This window comes from Oryx dammah, unplaced genomic scaffold, assembly GCF_014754425.2.
Source record: "Oryx dammah isolate SB20612 unplaced genomic scaffold, SCBI_Odam_1.1 HiC_scaffold_27, whole genome shotgun sequence".
Classification (NCBI taxonomy): domain Eukaryota; kingdom Metazoa; phylum Chordata; class Mammalia; order Artiodactyla; family Bovidae; genus Oryx; species Oryx dammah.
In genome coordinates this window covers 108,003,014-108,020,490 of record NW_024070211.1, presented here as the reverse complement: position 1 = coordinate 108,020,490, position 17,477 = coordinate 108,003,014, and the positions used below count along the sequence as shown (strand labels likewise).

Genomic DNA, 17,477 nt, shown 5'->3' with positions numbered 1-17,477 from the left:
GCTAGTCTTAGATTAATACCTGCTTGGCAAAAGTGATTTGTTTCATATGTATGATTTGGTACATACTGAGAGACAAATGTGAAACTTTGGGACTTCCCAGGTGGCTCAGTGGTAAAGAATCAGCCTGCCAGTGCAGGAGATGTGGGTTTGATCCCTGGGTCAGGAAGATCCCCTGAAGAAGGAAATGGCAGCCCGCTCTAGTATTCTTGCCTGGGAAATTCTATGGACAGAGGAGCCTGGCGGGCGACAGTTCATGGGGTCACAAAGAGTTGGACATGGCAGAGCACACATGTGTGCACAAGAGTCAAACATACTTGATGATTACTGGACAGAAAACATATGTGTATTTTTCTCCCATATTCTCGGAATGCATTTACAATCTAACCTTAACGTCTGTGTTACAGTTTATGTCTTAGAAGTATCTGTTCTGCTTTGTCTTTTGTCCTCTGAGTGTTATGGATCACCTTATTCTGGTATCTGTTACTTGTCTGATGGAAAGTGAAAACATTTTACAGAGAGTTCTGGGACAGAGGGAAGTTATGAGTAAGTAACTTGCCTGTTGTTTGTGGGTGTGTTTGAGCACAGTAATGATTTTGAGATTTCACACTGACCTTTCATATCAACCCTTGAACTGGCAGCGAGAATTTTCTAGATTGGTTAAATATCTTTTTGTAGAACTAGGTTTTTGATTTCAGGGATATATGGGAGAAATGAATCTCTAGCAATTTAATGATCTGAAGGTTGAGTGTTTTGGTCTTTTAAGTCTGGATTTCGTAGCATTTTTAACAAAAGGATGAAATCCCCATTGGCACGACTAGTGTTTATTTTGTTTTAAAGAGTTTCAAGGTGCTGCGGGAATGCCGTCCATTTCTCCATCAGCCTGAGAGGATATCGCACTTGAGCCGTCGAGAAGAAAAATTGCCATGTCCACTGCTTTGGCAAAACCTCAGATGCGTGGCCTCCTGGCCAAACGTCTGCGATTTCATATTGTTGGAGCATTCATGGTCTCCCTGGGGTTTGCGGCTTTCTATAAGTTTGCTGTGGCTGAAAAAAGAAAGAAGGCATATGCAGACTTCTACAGAAATTATGATTCCATGAAAGATTCTGAGGAGATGAGGAAGGGTGGTATCTTTCAGAGTGCAAAGTGATTTGGAATATGAAGAATTTTGGGGGTTGAGTTCCTTGGAAGTTTGTCACTTTCCTGTGTTCCTGAACTATGAAACTATGACTATCTGGGGTGAGAAATAGTCTCTCAATAAATAAACAACAAACAAAAAAAAGAGTTTTAAAATTACAAAGATACAATAAATACTTAGGTGTCAACCTGGTGAAAAATAACAGCCCTCAATTTCCTTTCCCAGCCATAGCCTGTATGGTCAGTGTGATGTGTATCCTTCCACATTGTTTTCCTGTGTATAAACATACACATCGATTTTTTTTCCTCAAATGTAAATATTATACATGAAATGTGGTAACTGTGCATCATATTCTACAACTTACAGACTTCTACAAATAATATATATTACATCCATATTTTACTTGCATGTATTTCTATATGTATTTATAGTAAAATATTATAAATTTTCGCAGCTTTCATTCTAGGTCATCTCTTACAGATCCACTTCACTGTAAAACACGCCAGTTTATTTCTGTTTGGGGTCCATTTCTGTTATGTGGATGTACTTTACTTAACCAGTCCTTTAGCAGCTGACTCATTGGTTGTCTCCAGGGTCCGTATTTCTGTAGCTGGAGATCCAGAAGTGGGCCTGCAGGGACTTGGGGCGTTGTGTTTGTACTTCTGATAAATAGCATAAAAATTTTCTCCACTTGTTATGTTAGTTAACTGCCCTCTTAGTTGCTTCCATTTCTGGTCTTAAAAGAATGTTAGACCCAGAAGGCAGTGGCACCCCACTCCAGTACTCTTGCCTGGAAAATCCCATGGACAGAGGAACCTGGTAGGCTGCAGTCCATGGGGTCGCTAGGAGTCGGACACGACTGAGCGACTTCACTTTCACTCTTCACTTTCATGCAGTGGAGAAGGCAATGGCAACCCACTCCAGTGTTCTTGCCTGGAGAATCCCAGGGACGGGGGAGCCTGGTGGGCTGCCGTCTCTCGGGTCGCACAGAGTCGAACACGACTGAAGCAATTTAGCAGCAGCAGCAGCAGCAGCAGCATCTTGCCTTATTTCCTACTTGACTGAGACCTGCAATATCTAAGACCTGGAGGAGAAAATGGTGGATGGAGGGGTGGGTAGTGATGGGTTGAAAAGAGGAAAATTATCACCCAAGTTTAAGAAATCAAAGTTGCTTCACTTTATTAATGAAAAAAGTGAGATGTTGTGAAGTGTGTTACTATGGACAAATTTATGGAAAGAATTTCAGAATTGGTAAAAAGTCTGGGCTATACAGTGTAACTAAATTGACTAATATACCCTTTTGGTTAGAAGGACTGGGGACTCATTAAAATTACCCCCACATTACAGGGCATTCTTTATAAAGGTAGATATGGGAATGGAGAGATAGGAGTTTCATCCATCATCCCAGGTTTTGCCCAGCAAAAACTGAGCCTCTAGGTCTTTGGGGATTGCAGTCAAGAGTGTTCTCATGAACCCTGGAAGTGGACAAGACCTTAGCAGCAGGAATTTGGGATTCCCCAATTCCAGATCCTCTAACCTTGGTGTGACGTAGCCCGTCAATAAGCTTGGGCTTTTGCTTGTGTTTACCTGCTCCTCTGGGCTTCCCAGGTGGCCCAATGGTAAAGAATACGCCTGCCAATGCTAGAGATGTGGGTTTAATCCCTGGATCGGGAAGATCCCCTGGAGAAGGAAATGGCAACCCACTCCAGTATTCTTGCCTGGACAAGAATCCCATGGGCAGAAGAGCCAGGCGGGCTGCAGTCCCCAGGGTTACAAAGAGAGAGACGCAACTTAGCAACTAAAACAACCTGCTCCTCTCTTCTGCTGACTCAGGATTTTGGCTCATTCATAATAACCCTTATGGCTCTTTCAGCTTCTCTTTTCCTCTTTAGCCATAGCTTTGGCTACTAACTGCCGGATTCTCTGCTTGTCAGTTTTAATCCCAAAGGTTGAGGATCCAGATTTTACCTAGTGGCTGCATAGGGCATCTCCCAGCCTATAAACTGCTGCCTTAAACTCAGGCGCCCTCCTCAGGTAAGGGTGTAGCATCCCGAGCTCCCTCCTGGGAAGAAAACTTGGATGTGGCTGGAACCTTCGTAACATTACTCCTAGGTAAGTAACCAGTCTAGAATGTAATCCTGAGTAATGCACTTTGTTGTTGTTGTTAAAAAATATATACTTCACGGTGTGCTTTAAAAGCAGCTTATTCATTTAAGTCAGTAAATACTTCCCTGGGATGCAGCCTTCCTTTTGCCATATAGAACATAAGTTGGGAAAGTTTCTGCCATGTCTTAGTTGTAAATTGTCTTCAGTTCTGAAATATTGATGTGTGGATCATGAGATACGGTCTTGCCTTTTCTGCCAACTCGAAAGTGCTGTGAAATAGTTCATCCTGTTTATGTAATGATGGTGAAGTTATGAAAAATATATCTGGAACCTGAAACTCCTGGAATAGCTCATTTCCCTATGTGAATAGTTTCATCTTAACTGTATCTTTTCTGCACATATCGGGAAGAGTGTCTGGTCCTTCTTAATTTCATTAGGTGTTTAGTGCTCCAGTGTTTCAGAGGTGACCAGTTATTAATAGTTCTGGAAGGTTTCTCTAAGCTGCTCTGCCTCCTTCCTAAGAATCATTATTAAGTATCTACCCACACCCTCTTTTCCTTGTTTTCTTCCCTCCTCGACCCCAGTTTCTTTCTCTTTCAAGTAAAGGCTGGCGGGCTGAACATTTCAGTAACTGTTGAATGCCCGAGTCCTTAATTTGGTGCCCAGGTCTCCCAGTCCTCGAAGAGCAGTTTCCCTGTTACCTTTAAAAATCAGAACCATGCTCATAAAATGCCATCTTAGTTTGCCCTCAGACCACTTGAAATGTAGTCTGATTTGCAAGGCAGCACTTAAGCTCCTGTTTGATTATCATTTTGTAGGAATTTTTGTTGGGTCCGAGAAAGACGAACAACATGTTTGCCTTTGGAAAAGACAGCCAAGTGGTTTTCTTTCATTTGGAGATGTTTCTTCTGTCTTGAATTCTGTGTTTTAATCTGCTTTTAAAAATGCCTTTTAGCACATAAGCAAAATTAAACTATTTTATTACAGTCTGTGCAATATTCTTTATTATTTAGGAGAAAAATCTTTTAAATACTTTCTGGTAAGGCAATGTGTAATTTAAAGCTTGCATTTTGACAGCCTGGTCTTAGCTGATAGGCATGCTAATCTGTATTTGATTGCTTTGGTGGGGAGCTGGAAATCACCGAGTACCTGGCTTAGAGTACATTTATAAATGTGCTTTCTTTAGGTTTTCATTTTTTGAAACAATAAAGTGAATTTTCCTACATGTTTTATTATATTTGACTGTTCATCTGATTACTGGATTAAAAAAAAATGTTTAGCCATCTTTCCTTTTGTTGACATGTCCCATTGTTTATTTATTTTTTTTTTGATGCTCATGTATGTAGTGTATGTGTAGAGGCCCTTTCATCAGTTACTTTGCAGCAGATAGTGCTCTAGGAAAATGGATTTTTTGTGTGTGTTTTAAGAATTTCCCACTCTTTTCTATTTTGGTTTAGTTTTTTATTACATTCTTTTCATTCTCCTTCAGAAGCACCAAAGCTTGGCATAAATACAGTTATGTATAGAACAGGTGACTGTATCATTTTCTTTCTTTATATGTGTGTAAAATAACAAAAATTACATATGACCAAAGAAAAATTAGGGGTAATAAAAGTTACTTGAGTCTTGAGGGAGAATTTTATTTTATACTCCATGAGATACAGTTATCTTTGGAAAAAAATGTTGAAAATTAAAATTCTGGGAGATTTAAAATTTTTCTCTATACCATGAAGACTTAAGTACTTGTAAAAGTGATTCAAGTCAACGGGATGATTTTAATACCAATCTGTGGAGCACCCCTTGTGTGCTGAGGACAGGACCGAGTACTTTACATGCTTTATATCGTATCCTTAGCTTATTCCTGCCAGGATTGGTATGATTATCCCAGTTTTACAAATTAGGAAGCAGAGGCTTGGATGATCGCATCACCTTTTGAAGATCACACCACTGAATCTGAACCCAGTGGCATCTGGTTGCAGAGTCCCTGCCCTTTCAAGGGTTCCTTTTGCCTCCTCAGCTTTTGTTGTGTCGTCTGCCTTTAGGATTTTCAAGCTATGAGGACAAGGAGTTAACTTCCAGAAGAAAGGTCCCTACTTTAGAAGCAGCATCACATGACATTAGAGCTAGAACTTGCACATTACGTCAACTTGGCCTGGATCTCATTGGCATCATTTACCAAGTTTGAGACTGTGAGCCAGTACCTGGGCCTTATCGAGCTTCCCAGTGTTTCATCATCTAAAGCAGGACCATCATATTGGCTTTGCAGGATAATGTAATGCACAATGAGGCTTCCCAGGAGGTTCAGTGGTAAAGCATCCACTTGCAATGCCAGACACGCTGGTTCAGTCCCTGGGTTGGGAATATCCCATGAAGAAGGAAATGGCAGCCCATTCCTGTATTCTTGCCTGGGAAATCCCATGGACAGAGAAGCCTGGTGGGGTCGTGAAAGAGTCAGATACTCCTTAGCAACTAAACCACAACAACAATAAGAATGCATAATGAGTAATATAACAATAAAGGTGATTATAATAGTAACAGCACTGAGGAGCTATTATGTCAACCCCTGATTTAAACACTTTTCATAGTCCATGTAATCTTCACATTAGCGCAGTGAGGCAGCTTCAGTTACCCCTGTTTGACATAGAAAGTGGTCAGTATGTGAAGACTGTTTTTATTATTTATATTTTCTTTTTTTAGAAAAACTTTTTATTGGAGCATACTTGCTTTACAATGTTGTGTTAGTTTCAGGTATACAACAATATTATTTTATGTTTTCCATACCAGTTACCCTTCTATTGGTATGGATAATTGAGTATCCAGTGACTTAGAAAATCCACTGCCATTCAGTAAACTTTAATACTCATTAAAATAATCATTAAAATAGATCACATGATTTTATCTCCAAGCCTTTTATTTTAGTAGTCGCTGTTTCATATATTTACTACTCAAATGTTTTAATAGATTTCTTTCTTTGTCATACAAAGTACCCCCAAATTCAGTCAGTGACTATTTGCATAAAGCAGCAATTCTCATGGCCTGTCATCTACCTAAGTCAATGATGGGGGTTTGGGAGGTTTAAGAAAGTTACTAACATTAATGCTGAAATGTTGACAGCCGTAGAGAACATAGAATTCTGTCAGTGGACTCAAAAGACCTTTCATTATAGAAGAGAGAAAATTATAGAGCTTTGCTCATGTACTTCCTAGCATTGAAACCAGGCAAAAAAATTCAGCCAAAACAGCAGACTGTTAAACATTTAAAAGAAAACTAACCTGTGCAGATATCCTACTTTTTAAACACACCTATAATATCCTGGAATCTCTTGCCTGGTGGTCAGAGGCCTTATGGGTTAAGAAGATTGTTCTTCATGTGTTGTAGAAAGTGGGATGATGGTTCTCAGGATCCAGAGAAGAGGGTGGGAATGAGTCTGTTCTGTAGAAAAAGAGCTGAGCTAACGTGAGCTGGCCAAAGGTCAGAATTTATACACCTCCCTGCTTTTACTTGATCAGAGGGTGGGTTGATTATCCTCAGTCTGTTTATTTGGTGTTTGCTCAGCTCAGGTGTGTGCCAGGCGTTGCTACATCTTGGTAATATAAAGAGGAGCTCCCTTTGAGGGTTGACCTTGAAGGAACTTAGAAAGTCTCCAGGAGAAAACAGGGAACCCATTACATCCCAGTGAGGTCATTCTCTAGCGGAGCTGTGTAACTAAGCTTCAGTGCTGATCACCTTTTCTCCAAAGTCCTGTCTCTGCGACCGCATATCATATCATTATTGTTAGAATTCTAAAGGAAAGGATTGCAACTCCAACTTGTGACATTCCCGCCATCCACTGTGTGTTGTAAAGTTTGTTCCAAGGTGGAATTGTGGTGAGAGATGGAGCTAATATTTTGATGAAACTTGGTAATTCTCTTCATAAAGACAACTTCTGAAGTTTAGTATTGTCTATACAGACATGGTTTAAATGTTAACATTAGTTGAATATTTGCATATGTAAGTATGTGTATGTATGAATCTCTGTTTAGCTTTTTGATGTGCATGTATTAACATCATGCTTTTGTCTTGACTATAAGCTGTAGACTTTTAGACAGTGTTTAAACTTTTGACAAGGAAGAGAACTAATGAAAAGGAACAATGGTTTTTCTGTTTTCTCAGTAACTACATTTACCATTGTTCTGAAAATTCAACAAACGACCACAGGATGTGAATTTAATCAACTTGTGCCTTTAAACAAAGATATCCTGGTTGTAGTGGAATTTTTCTACTTCTCATCATCCTGCTCACATGTTCCCTTTTCTCCGAAATCAACCGCAGTTCATTATGATTTAACCAACTCAACAAATAATTTCAGTACAAAAGAAATGGATTTGGGAAGCAGAAGGAACCATTGTTTCTGACTCCGTCTCCTAGATCAGCATTTGAAGTCAAAGATTTTAACTTTGTACTGGGAAAATATTTTTGTATGTAGGTTGGTCCTTCATTTAAAAATACAACCTCTTCTCTGTAGCCTAGGTATAACTGGAGGCGCTATTTGGTGAGTGAGGCAGGGTGCATTGTCTTAATTCCCTCTGTTGCCCACAACTACAATTATATTATCTTGGACAATTTAAATAAAAAGTTTTTTTTCTTAAAAAAAAAAAATCTGGAAGAAACGAAAGCATTTAGTGGAGACGAGTTTAGAACCAGCCCTTTCCCTAGAAATACTGGCTTTCATTTGATGGACTGTTTTTCTTGGTGCAGTAGAAATGCCTTGCGTTTGATTGCGATGTCTCCCTTGGCATTGCCTATGTGTGTCATCTCTGAGGGAGAAAGCTCTGAACCCACGTTGTTGGTCATCAGCACTTCATCAGTGCTGTGTTAGTGGCCACTCTGCCCAGGACTTTACATGCGTATTTTATTTAGTGCACATATCAAGCCAATGAGGAAGCCGAAGCTTAAGATTACACCGATTTGCCAAGGACAGATTTAGTTTCTCTTCCCTCAAAGTCCATACTCGTAACCATCGCTGTTGTCCAGCTTAGCATGGCCTCACCTCTTCGTCGCAGAAGTCTCACCTGGCAAGCCAGTTGTTCCACTGTCACGGCTCTGCAGAGATGCTTGCTTTGGCATCTGTCGCCGTTGCTAACTGAGCTGTTGAGTTTCATCCCATTCCTTTTTCTCACAGTGAAACCTGTTAACAAAGAGAATCATTGACTGTCACGATTGTTCAAGTGTGCAAGGAAACGAAGACTTCATTTCTTTTCTTTGTGAGCCCTCCATAGCATGCCAGCATGTTCTGAGGTGCATTGCACAATAAGATAAGCACATCATGCTTACCTGATAAAGTTTAAAGAAAACAAGTCAATCAGAATTAGCAATAGGTATGTAAAATACTAGATGAAAGCAAGGAAAGCAGGTTAAGGAAACTTGACTTCTCCTCCATCATGACAGCAAAGTAAGTGAGAGTCCGGAGGGCTCGCTGTGAAGTCTCATCAATTTAAAGGTTGACTCTAGGAAATGGCTGCTTATGTTCCTAAGGCTGCATCTTTAGGTAGTGCCAAGATTGCTAGGAAAGCAATTGAGAGACCAGAGTTTTTGCATCGAGAGGGGAGTGCTAGCTTGCTACAGACCACTCAGAGAAAAGATGAGGGGTGGGCTAGCTAAGTTTTCTTCTGTAGCTGAGGGCATCTTTCTGCCAGACGTTGGGTTTGGACAATGCAAGGACAGAGACCTACAAACAACTCTGTGATGTGAGAGGGAGGAGGTAAAAGGAACCGTAGGAAAAGCCCTCCCCTCCCCAGAAAGGAAGGGACAGGGCCACGGGCCGTCTCAGTGTGCAGTGGAAGTCCTCCTAGTCATGGCTAAGCTACACAGTAAGTCCCCTACGTGTGAACCTTCAAGTGGAGAACTTGGAAAGATGCGAATTTACGTTCCAGCAACACCAGGCTGAGTGTGACTGCCGCCTGCCCTCCACCTCCTCCTGCTGACGGTCCTTCAGCTCTACCATCTCCTCCCCCTCCTCCAGGCAGTGACTCTTCTTTCCTGCTCACTCAGTGTCAACCCTTGTGTGTCAGCTGCTGCAGTATTGTCCTTTTTGAGGTACTATACTGTCAGATTAAGAATATTTATTTTTTGTGTTTGTTTTTATGTATTATTTGGGTGAAAAGTATTATAAATCTATTACAGTACTATATAGTCGATTGTGTTAGTTGGGTACCTAGCTAACTTTGTTGGACTTCCGAACTTGCTCTTAGAACTGATCTCATTTGTATGTAGGGGACTTATTGTACTTTGCAAGGCAGCTGACCAACAAATTGAAAAAGTGAAGTCGCTCAGTTGTGTCTGACTCTTTGCGACCCCATGGACTGTAGCCTGCCAGGCTCCTCCATCCACAGGATTTTCCAGCCAAGAATACTGGAGTGGGTTGCCATATTCTCCAGGGGATCTTCCTGACCCAGGGATCGAACCTGGGTCTCCTGCATTGCAGGCAGACGCTTTACCATCTAAGCCACCAGGGAAGCAACAAATTGAGAGTTAAGTGTACCTGAAAAGATCTGAACACATTTAAAATTTTGAAAAAACTTTTTTTTTCACTTACTGGACATAAAGAGACATGTTTGGTCTACCAAGGTGCTATAGTTAGTCGCTCGATTGTGTCCAACTTTGCAACCCCATGGAATGTAGCCTGCCAGGCTCCTCTGTCTATGGGATTCTCCAGGCAAGAATACTGGAATGGGTAGCCATTTCCTTCTCCAGGAGATCTTCCCAACCCAGGTCTCCCCCTTTGCAGGCAGATTCTTTACTGTCTGAGCCACTAGGGAAGCTCTAAGGTGCTTTAAGTACCACATAAGTCGTAAGAGAATTGGGATTTGCCTGGCGAAGGCAATAGTGCCCCGCCTCCCCCACCGCTGAGGACTGGTGTTACCTTCTGGGATATCTGGGATCATTGCTCATCTCTTAGACTAATTGGATACCTCTTCTCTCCTAAACAAATAGTACTTGATGGAAAAGGAACAGACAAAAGCTGTCATCTTCTCACATTTTATGCCGCGCTGTTTGATTTCACTTTGAAGGTGGGCAGTCAGTGATCATAGTAGGGGATGTCAGTTGCCCTGATATATCTCTTCTCCTCTTACTTCCAGCCCTGCTAGTGACTTGTTTCAGTATTTCATCCTTGTTTTTTCCCTTTCATTACTTTTCACCTGTTGTATTTTTTGCTTCCTGAAAATAAATGGTTCATCCCACCTTTTTGCCTTCATTGCACCTTTGGCTACTTTCTAGAGTGCTAGTCTCTCTATCTCCCTTTTTTTTCCTGCTTTATGAGTTACATGCGTCATTCAGGTTTCAACCCAAATGCCTATCCCAGACTCTTGTGTTCAGTTCTTAGGGAAAATCACCTACAACTGAGTAATGCAGCTGTGTGGGCATAAAGTTTATTTGCTCTGGTAACTTTCAAATCCTTGAGAAGAGGAAACATGCTTGTCCCAGGTTTTATATCCTGAGTAACATTCAACAGGTTCTTGCCACTTGGCAGGAGCCAGTGGTTATTTGCTGAGAGGCTGAATGGACATCAGTCTTTTGACTGTTCTGCGAGTGTCCAGTTCAGGCTTTCCCGCTTCCCTTTTGGACCTTCTGGGATCTGTTTTTACTTATTTTACTTTTTGGGGGGATTGGCGAGGGAGGAGAAGTCTGTCCTCTGCTCCTGCCTGCTCTCTGTGTGTGGAATTAGCTCTGCAGAAACGTGACACCTCTTGATTTTGTCTCGGGCCTTCCAGGCTCACGATGAGACGTTTCTGTCAGTATGGTCGTGTCTTTTAAGCCGAGTTGGCCCTTGTTTTTGCTCACCCTCTTTCGGGAGCGTTGGGGAGGACTGGGGGGCAGAGGACGAGGGCTCCCCTGCCTTCGTCTTGGTACGTGTGGTGCCCGTGTATCCCACGGTCATTGTTTTTGGTGGTAGGACTTTGACCTGACTGGTCAGCTTCCCAGGAAAGACAATACACGTTGATGCTGTGAAAGTGAACTTTCCCAAGACATCCTTTTGGGAATTTTCTCCACTTTGGTGGCTCTGTACAAGTCACTTTCCTACTGTGGACATTCGGGCCAGGCTGCAGGACCCTCTGTACAGATGAATCACAGTCCTCTCTGACCTGTGGGACTTCCGTCAGTGACAGCGGCAGTGCCACCGATTCCAGAGAGGCGCTTTCTGGGGCAGAGCACGGGGCTCGTCTGTGGCACCCTCCTGCCCTTGTGTGGGCTGGTGCTCTCTCAATCCCTTCTTTGTTGGGATGCCCATCAGCAAGAGGAACCTCCGTATATTTCCTCCTTAATGATGACACAGTATTATGTTTTTACTATCCCTATGGCAAAGTGAAAGTGAAAACGTATGTCACTTAGTCGTGTCCAACTCTGTGGGACCCCGTGGACTGTAGCCTGCCAAGCTTCTCTATCCCTGGGATTTCCCAGGCAAGAATTCTGGAGTAGGTTGCCATTTCCTTCTCTAGGGGATCTTCCTGAGCTAGGGATCGAACCCCAGGCTCCCACATTACAGGCAGATTTTTTTACTGTCTGAACCACCAGAGAAGCTCATATTGTCCCTATACATATTGTATTTTCAAAGTGGAGAGAATTTAAGTGATTTGCTTCTAGTAAGCTTTTTCTAAGTTGTGATGCTAACATGGATTTGATACTAAAATCAGTAATTGATGTTTTTTCTTTTATAGAGCACATTTGTTTCCTGGGCTGGCTTTGATACCTATCTGTATCCATATCTCTGTATTATTCATTGACTATATTAATGAAAAAAATTTTTTTTTCATTCAATCTATATATGAAGGCCAGTAGGAAATTGAACAAGGTAGATCTGTAATGCAACACATTCCTATGTGACTTAAGGAATTCCAATATATTACTTTCCAGGCTTCCTTTGTGGAATGTTCTTCTTAGATAAGCTGGAAGAATGGGATACTTTTGAAAATATTGGTTAGGTTGTAGTGAAACACATCACCAAGTTGGGTTTTGGCAGTTGGTTCAGATTGATAGGAAATGCCTTGGGGCAGGACAGCCCGGGCAGGCCCGAGAGAAATCTCCTTTACCTGCCACAGTGTATCTGCTATTGCTGAGAACCCAGGCCTGGAGCTGGCCTCCTCCCTCCTCCCAGTCAGCTGTCCCCTCTCACTCCCCTGCAGCACCTGGACTGGGGAATACTTCCCAGCACCCTGAAGCGGTTGGGTTTCCCTGGCTGAGACCTGCTCGGGAGAGCAGGGTTTTCTCTTGTTCACAAGCTCATCTGGGGATAAGAGGTGCTGTGGTGAAATGGGCTTTGCTTTTAGAAGGTTGAAAGCACCTCTGGATCATATCTTCTTTAGAAGGCGACCTATAATGTTTCTCAGCCTAAAGACACGCATATCTGTAAGGGCTTCCCTGATAGCTCAGTTGGTAAAGGATCCGCCTGCAATGCAGGAAACCCGGTTTGATTGCTGGGTCGGGAAGATCTGCTGGAGATGGGATAGGCTACCCACTCCAATTATTCTGACCTGGAGAATTCCATGGACTGTATAGTCCATGGGGTCCCAATGAGTGGGACGTGACTGAGCGACTTTCACTCTGCTCTGGTTAAGAACAGTGATTCTTCTCTTCATTAGATGGCTCACCTCCCTGAAAAAAAGACATTTAGCCCCTTCTAGAGTGCCCAGCAGAGAAGGCAATGGCACCCCACTCCAAAACTCTTGCCTAGAAAATCCCATGGATGGAGGAGCCTGGTAGGCTGCAGTCCATGGGGTGGCTAAGAGTTGGACACGACTGAGCGACTTGACTTTCACTTTTCACTTTCCTGCACTGGAGAAGAGTGGCAACCCACTCCAGTGTTCTTGCCTGGAGAATCCCAGGGACGGCAGAGCCTGGTGGTCTGCCGTCTGTGGGGTCGCACAGAGTCGGACATGAGTGAAGCGACTTAGCAGCAGCAGCAGCAGAGTGCCCAGACCTAGGAATTTCTTGTCGGAATTCCAAGATCTTTTAACAGCCAAACACAACTTTTGCCTTGGTGTGTAGGCACATTTCTGTTTCTGTCAGAGTAAAGCAGGCTGGTAAGTCATAAATTAGGAAAACATTTTGTAACTTGTATTTATTATTTAACAAGTAGAGTAAATAGCTGGCCTCAGAAAACCCCAAACAAAAACAAAACTCCAAACCAATCTCAGGTCATTTGGCAGGGGACTGTTTTACTGTTTGTCAACAGTGAGGTTGTACCTTCTCTGGAAGTTGGGAAGCCATTCCTCTGTCACCTTCTGATTTTATTCGCTCTCCCTTGCATCCCTCTCGATTATTGCCTCAGCCCGCGTGTTGGGTGGGGAGATGAAAGCCTCCAGGGGAAGCCTGGGGGCCCTTTCCTCCTCTCAACTGTTTATTTCCCATCTTTTCTCCGGGTTACAAAGTTTTCCTTGCTTCGCTTTTATCAAGTCTATGAATGACTCCCTTTGTCAAGCTTATTGGAATGCCCCGTGGGAGGGATGCTATGCAAAAAAAAATAATTGTATTGTATAACTGCCCAAACCTTAGAGATGCCAGATAGCCCTTGGCCCCGGAACAGACCCTTCTTGCTGGCAGGTCCTATGAGAACAGGAGGCAGCGCCTGTGAGAGGTGGTTCTGTCCTCCACCCTGGTGCCTCGGGGATGACTTTTGCACCCCCCTCCCCACCCCCCACCCCGCCTCTGATAAATGGCTTATTTTAGGTTTCTAAAATGCCTGTCTTTCCTTAAGCCCAGAGGGGGCTGTTTCCTTGAGTGTTTGTGTGTTTTCCCTGCGTGATTGTTTCCAGCTGCTGTTTCTTCACAAATCTCGTTTGTCCATCCTGTGTCACCTTGGGGCAGCTGACATTTGTGACTAATTATTAAAAAGGGCAGCCTTTTATACCAGTTTATTTTGATGAAAACAAAACCTTAGAGAACTCTGTTCGATACACACGAGTAGGTGAACATGTTCGTGTCTGGGATTTGGGAAACAGATTCAGAAAAAAAAGGTAGAGTTTTTGGCATGGTCGTCAGAGGAGCCAGAAGCTCCAAGGTGAACTTCATGGGTTTGTTGCTGACACTGAGTATATCCTCTGAATGAATTCCAAGCCTTTAAACTTAATACCAAGCAGCCAGGCCGGGCCAGTCCCTGGGCTTAGGGAAGGGCCATCTTGGGTCAAAGAATCATACAATGAGCTCCTATCCAGCTAAGACTTTTTTTTTCTTCCCCTATGAAATCAGATCAAATCAGTTTGGAGGGTGTGGAAGTGGAGGTGGGGGGAAAATCATTGTGCCCTTGGCTGTTTGGTTGTATGTAGCATTAATGATTTGTGGGAGGCATTTGTCTCTGAAGGATGCATATAAGCTAGCTCTAAAAGCTAACCTTATGTCAGGGTTTTGTTTGGTATAGGCAGTTGCATACGATGTTTAACCTTTCTTTATGAAACTGTCATTAACTGGCATGTTATGTATGCTCAAGGGCAAAATACCATGTATGATCAAATAAAGCAAGTTAAAAGTATTTGGATCTTGATATTAATACATCTGTAGAGCTTTGAAGCAGTGACAAAAGATGATATGTACTAACATGAGGAGTGCTCCAAGATACACAGCAGTAGGTAAAAACAGCAAATGGCAAAATGAAGAATAGAGGTGAACACCATTTCTTTTTTAAAAAGGAAGTGGCAGCAGACCAAGACAGTGTTTTGGCCCCAGGTGATGAAGGTTAAACCACGCCAGAGTCTGTTCAGGGAACACACTGTCAGCAGGGCTTGTTTTTGAGTTATGCTGCGTCACATTATTTTTTGGCTTGCGTTTATACTTAATCCCCTTAATCATTCTTTTCCCCCTTTGAACCTTTACGACTATGTATTTTCATCTTTTATTAATTTGTATATATTCTTGACAAATGTTGTTTTGCATTCATGTTTCCCCCACCGACTTCACATAAGTAGAATTATATAAACATAAAATTAACCCTTTAAAAATGATCAGTCCAGTTGCATTTAGTACATTCACATCATGTAACCACAACCTCTGCCTGGTTCCCAAACTCCCGTCAACCACAGTAAAGCCCCAGCCCAGTCAGCAGTTACTCTCCCTTCTCCCTTATCTTAGCCCCTGGCAACCACCAGTCTGCCTTTCTATTTTCTTTTTTAAACCATGCTGCCTGACTTGTGGGATCTTAGTTCCCCGACGAGGGTTTGAACCCAGGCATCCGCAGTGGAAGCTTGGTGTCCTGGCCACTGGGCCACCAGGGAGGAGCCCTGCTTCCCATTTCTAAGGGTTTACCTATTTTGGATAGTTCTTATAAATGAAATTACACAATATTGTGAGCTTTTGTGTGTGTGCATGTGTTTTTGAATCAACTTTCAGTTCAGTTCAGTTCAGTCGCTCAGTCGTGTCTGACTCTTTGCGACCTCATGAATCGCAGCACCCCAGGCCTCCCTGTCCATCACCAACTCCCGGAGTTTACGTCCATCGAGTCAGTGATGCCATCCAGCCATCTCATCCTTGGTTGTCCCCTTCTCCTCCTGTCCCCAATCCCTCCCAGCATCAGAGTCTTTTCCAATGAGTCAACTCTTCGCATGAGGTGGCCAAAGTACTGGAGTTTCAGCTTCAGCATCATTCCTTCCAAAGAACACCCAGGGCTGATCTCCTTCCGAATGGACTGGTTGGATCTCCTTGCAGTCCAAGGGACTCTCAAGAGTCTTCTCCAACACCACAGTTCAAAAGCATCAATTCTTCGGCACTCAGCCTTCTTCACAGTCCAACTCTCACATCCATACATGACCACAGGAAATCAACTTTATTGAGGTTTAATCTACATAAATAAAAGGCAGACATTTCCTAGTGGGCCTTATACATATTTTTTTTCCTGCTTGTTTTGCATATTTTGCATTTATTTATAGCAACTTCACGAGAGGCACTGTCATCATCTCCATCTTGCAGATGAGGACTGAGGCTCAGGGAGGCAATTATATTATCCTGCAGGCAGGATGTGACCAGGGAGTGGGCCAGCTCCAGAGCCCATTCTGCTGACCACTGTTGTCTGTGTCCTTTCAGATCTCTTACATGTGCCATTCCAGTGCCTGCTTTTTTCCACACAACAGTATGGTGTCTTCCCACATTGATAAAAATTGGCTATAAAATATTCTGCTATCGGCTTGTACCATGATAGAACTATTTCCCCATTGATGGGGTGCATTTTTGAGATATTTCTATTTTTTGGTGTGTCATGAATCATACTGAAAGGGACATTAAGGACTAAAGACAGTTCTAAAGTTATATATGTTTATTCATTGTAGAAATAGAGCTAAGCAAGGAGAACAAGCTAAAACACACATAGAAGTCTCCTCAGAGGTAACCACTGTAAACAGTTTTAAACATAAGTTTCTAATCTCTTTTATGCATTTTTTTAATAGAGGAAAAGAAAGCCCCTTAGGAGAAAGGATGATACATAAATGAAGTTTGTAATAGAAGGTTTACGATGTATTGTGACCATCTTTTTGTCTAATAATAGTTGATATTTACTAAATGCTTAAAATGTGACAGACTGTTTTTACCATTTCACAGGAATCACATATAGAGTGTATGGTTATTATAGCACATGAGGACATTTGTTCGTGTCTTAAATTCATATTGTACACTAGCTTTTACTATCTTTTACTGTTTTTGAACTCAGCACTATGATCTTATGATTAATCTTGCTATTTTGACCTAGACATCGTTCCTATCTTATCTTTTCCTCCAGCTCCACGCACAGGTCTGTAGGGCACACCCTCATCGTGCCCTCTCAGACCTGTGGGAGGAGTCATGGGGACGTCTGTCTAGGAACGGGATACATGGATCGTGGGAGGATGGATGAACTTGGACTCTCGTTAGACCGAGGTGGATTCTCTCCAGAATGCCTGTGCTGCAGTCTGCACTTCCATGCTTTACGTTTCCTGTGGGCTGGAAACCTGATCTTTACCGAAAGTGTACTGCTTCATTCTGTGAATACACTTTGCATTGGGATTGCGTGCATGAAGATTAGTCACGGCACGGCGGCTCAGTGCTTTTTGAGACCTGCTTTAAACAGTTATCCTAGTACAACCTGTAAGCCTGGGCTTCCCTGGTGGCTCAGATGGTAAAGCATCCACCTGCAATACAGGAGACCCAGGTTCAATCCCTGGGCTGGGAAGGTCCCCTGGAGAAGGAAATGGCAGCCCCCTCCAGTATTCTCGCCTGGAGAATTCCATGGATAGAGGGGCC

The 17,477-nt window shown here is 42.7% G+C and overlaps 2 protein-coding genes and 1 non-coding gene across 3 annotated transcripts in view; 2 read left to right on the top strand and 1 right to left on the bottom strand.

The window, feature by feature from the left end:
* Positions 1–17,477, top strand: part of STK39 (serine/threonine kinase 39) — a 315,997-nt gene that overhangs the window by 15,624 nt on the left and 282,896 nt on the right. The window lies entirely within an intron of this gene.
* LOC120854882 (cytochrome c oxidase subunit 6C-like) lies at positions 873–1,280 on the top strand. The gene has a single exon (XM_040229271.1). The coding sequence runs from the start codon at positions 924–926 to the stop codon at positions 1,146–1,148; it is 225 nt and encodes a 74-aa protein (XP_040085205.1). The 5' UTR covers positions 873–923; the 3' UTR covers positions 1,149–1,280.
* On the bottom strand, positions 9,664–9,736 carry TRNAC-GCA. The gene has a single exon. It is a non-coding gene; the product is annotated as a tRNA-Cys (tRNA).

Excerpts from the sequence above, each read along its gene's own strand:
- LOC120854882 (XM_040229271.1), top strand. The coding sequence starts at position 924 with ATGTCCACTGCTTTGGCAAAACCTCAGATGCGTGGCCTCCTGGCCAAA.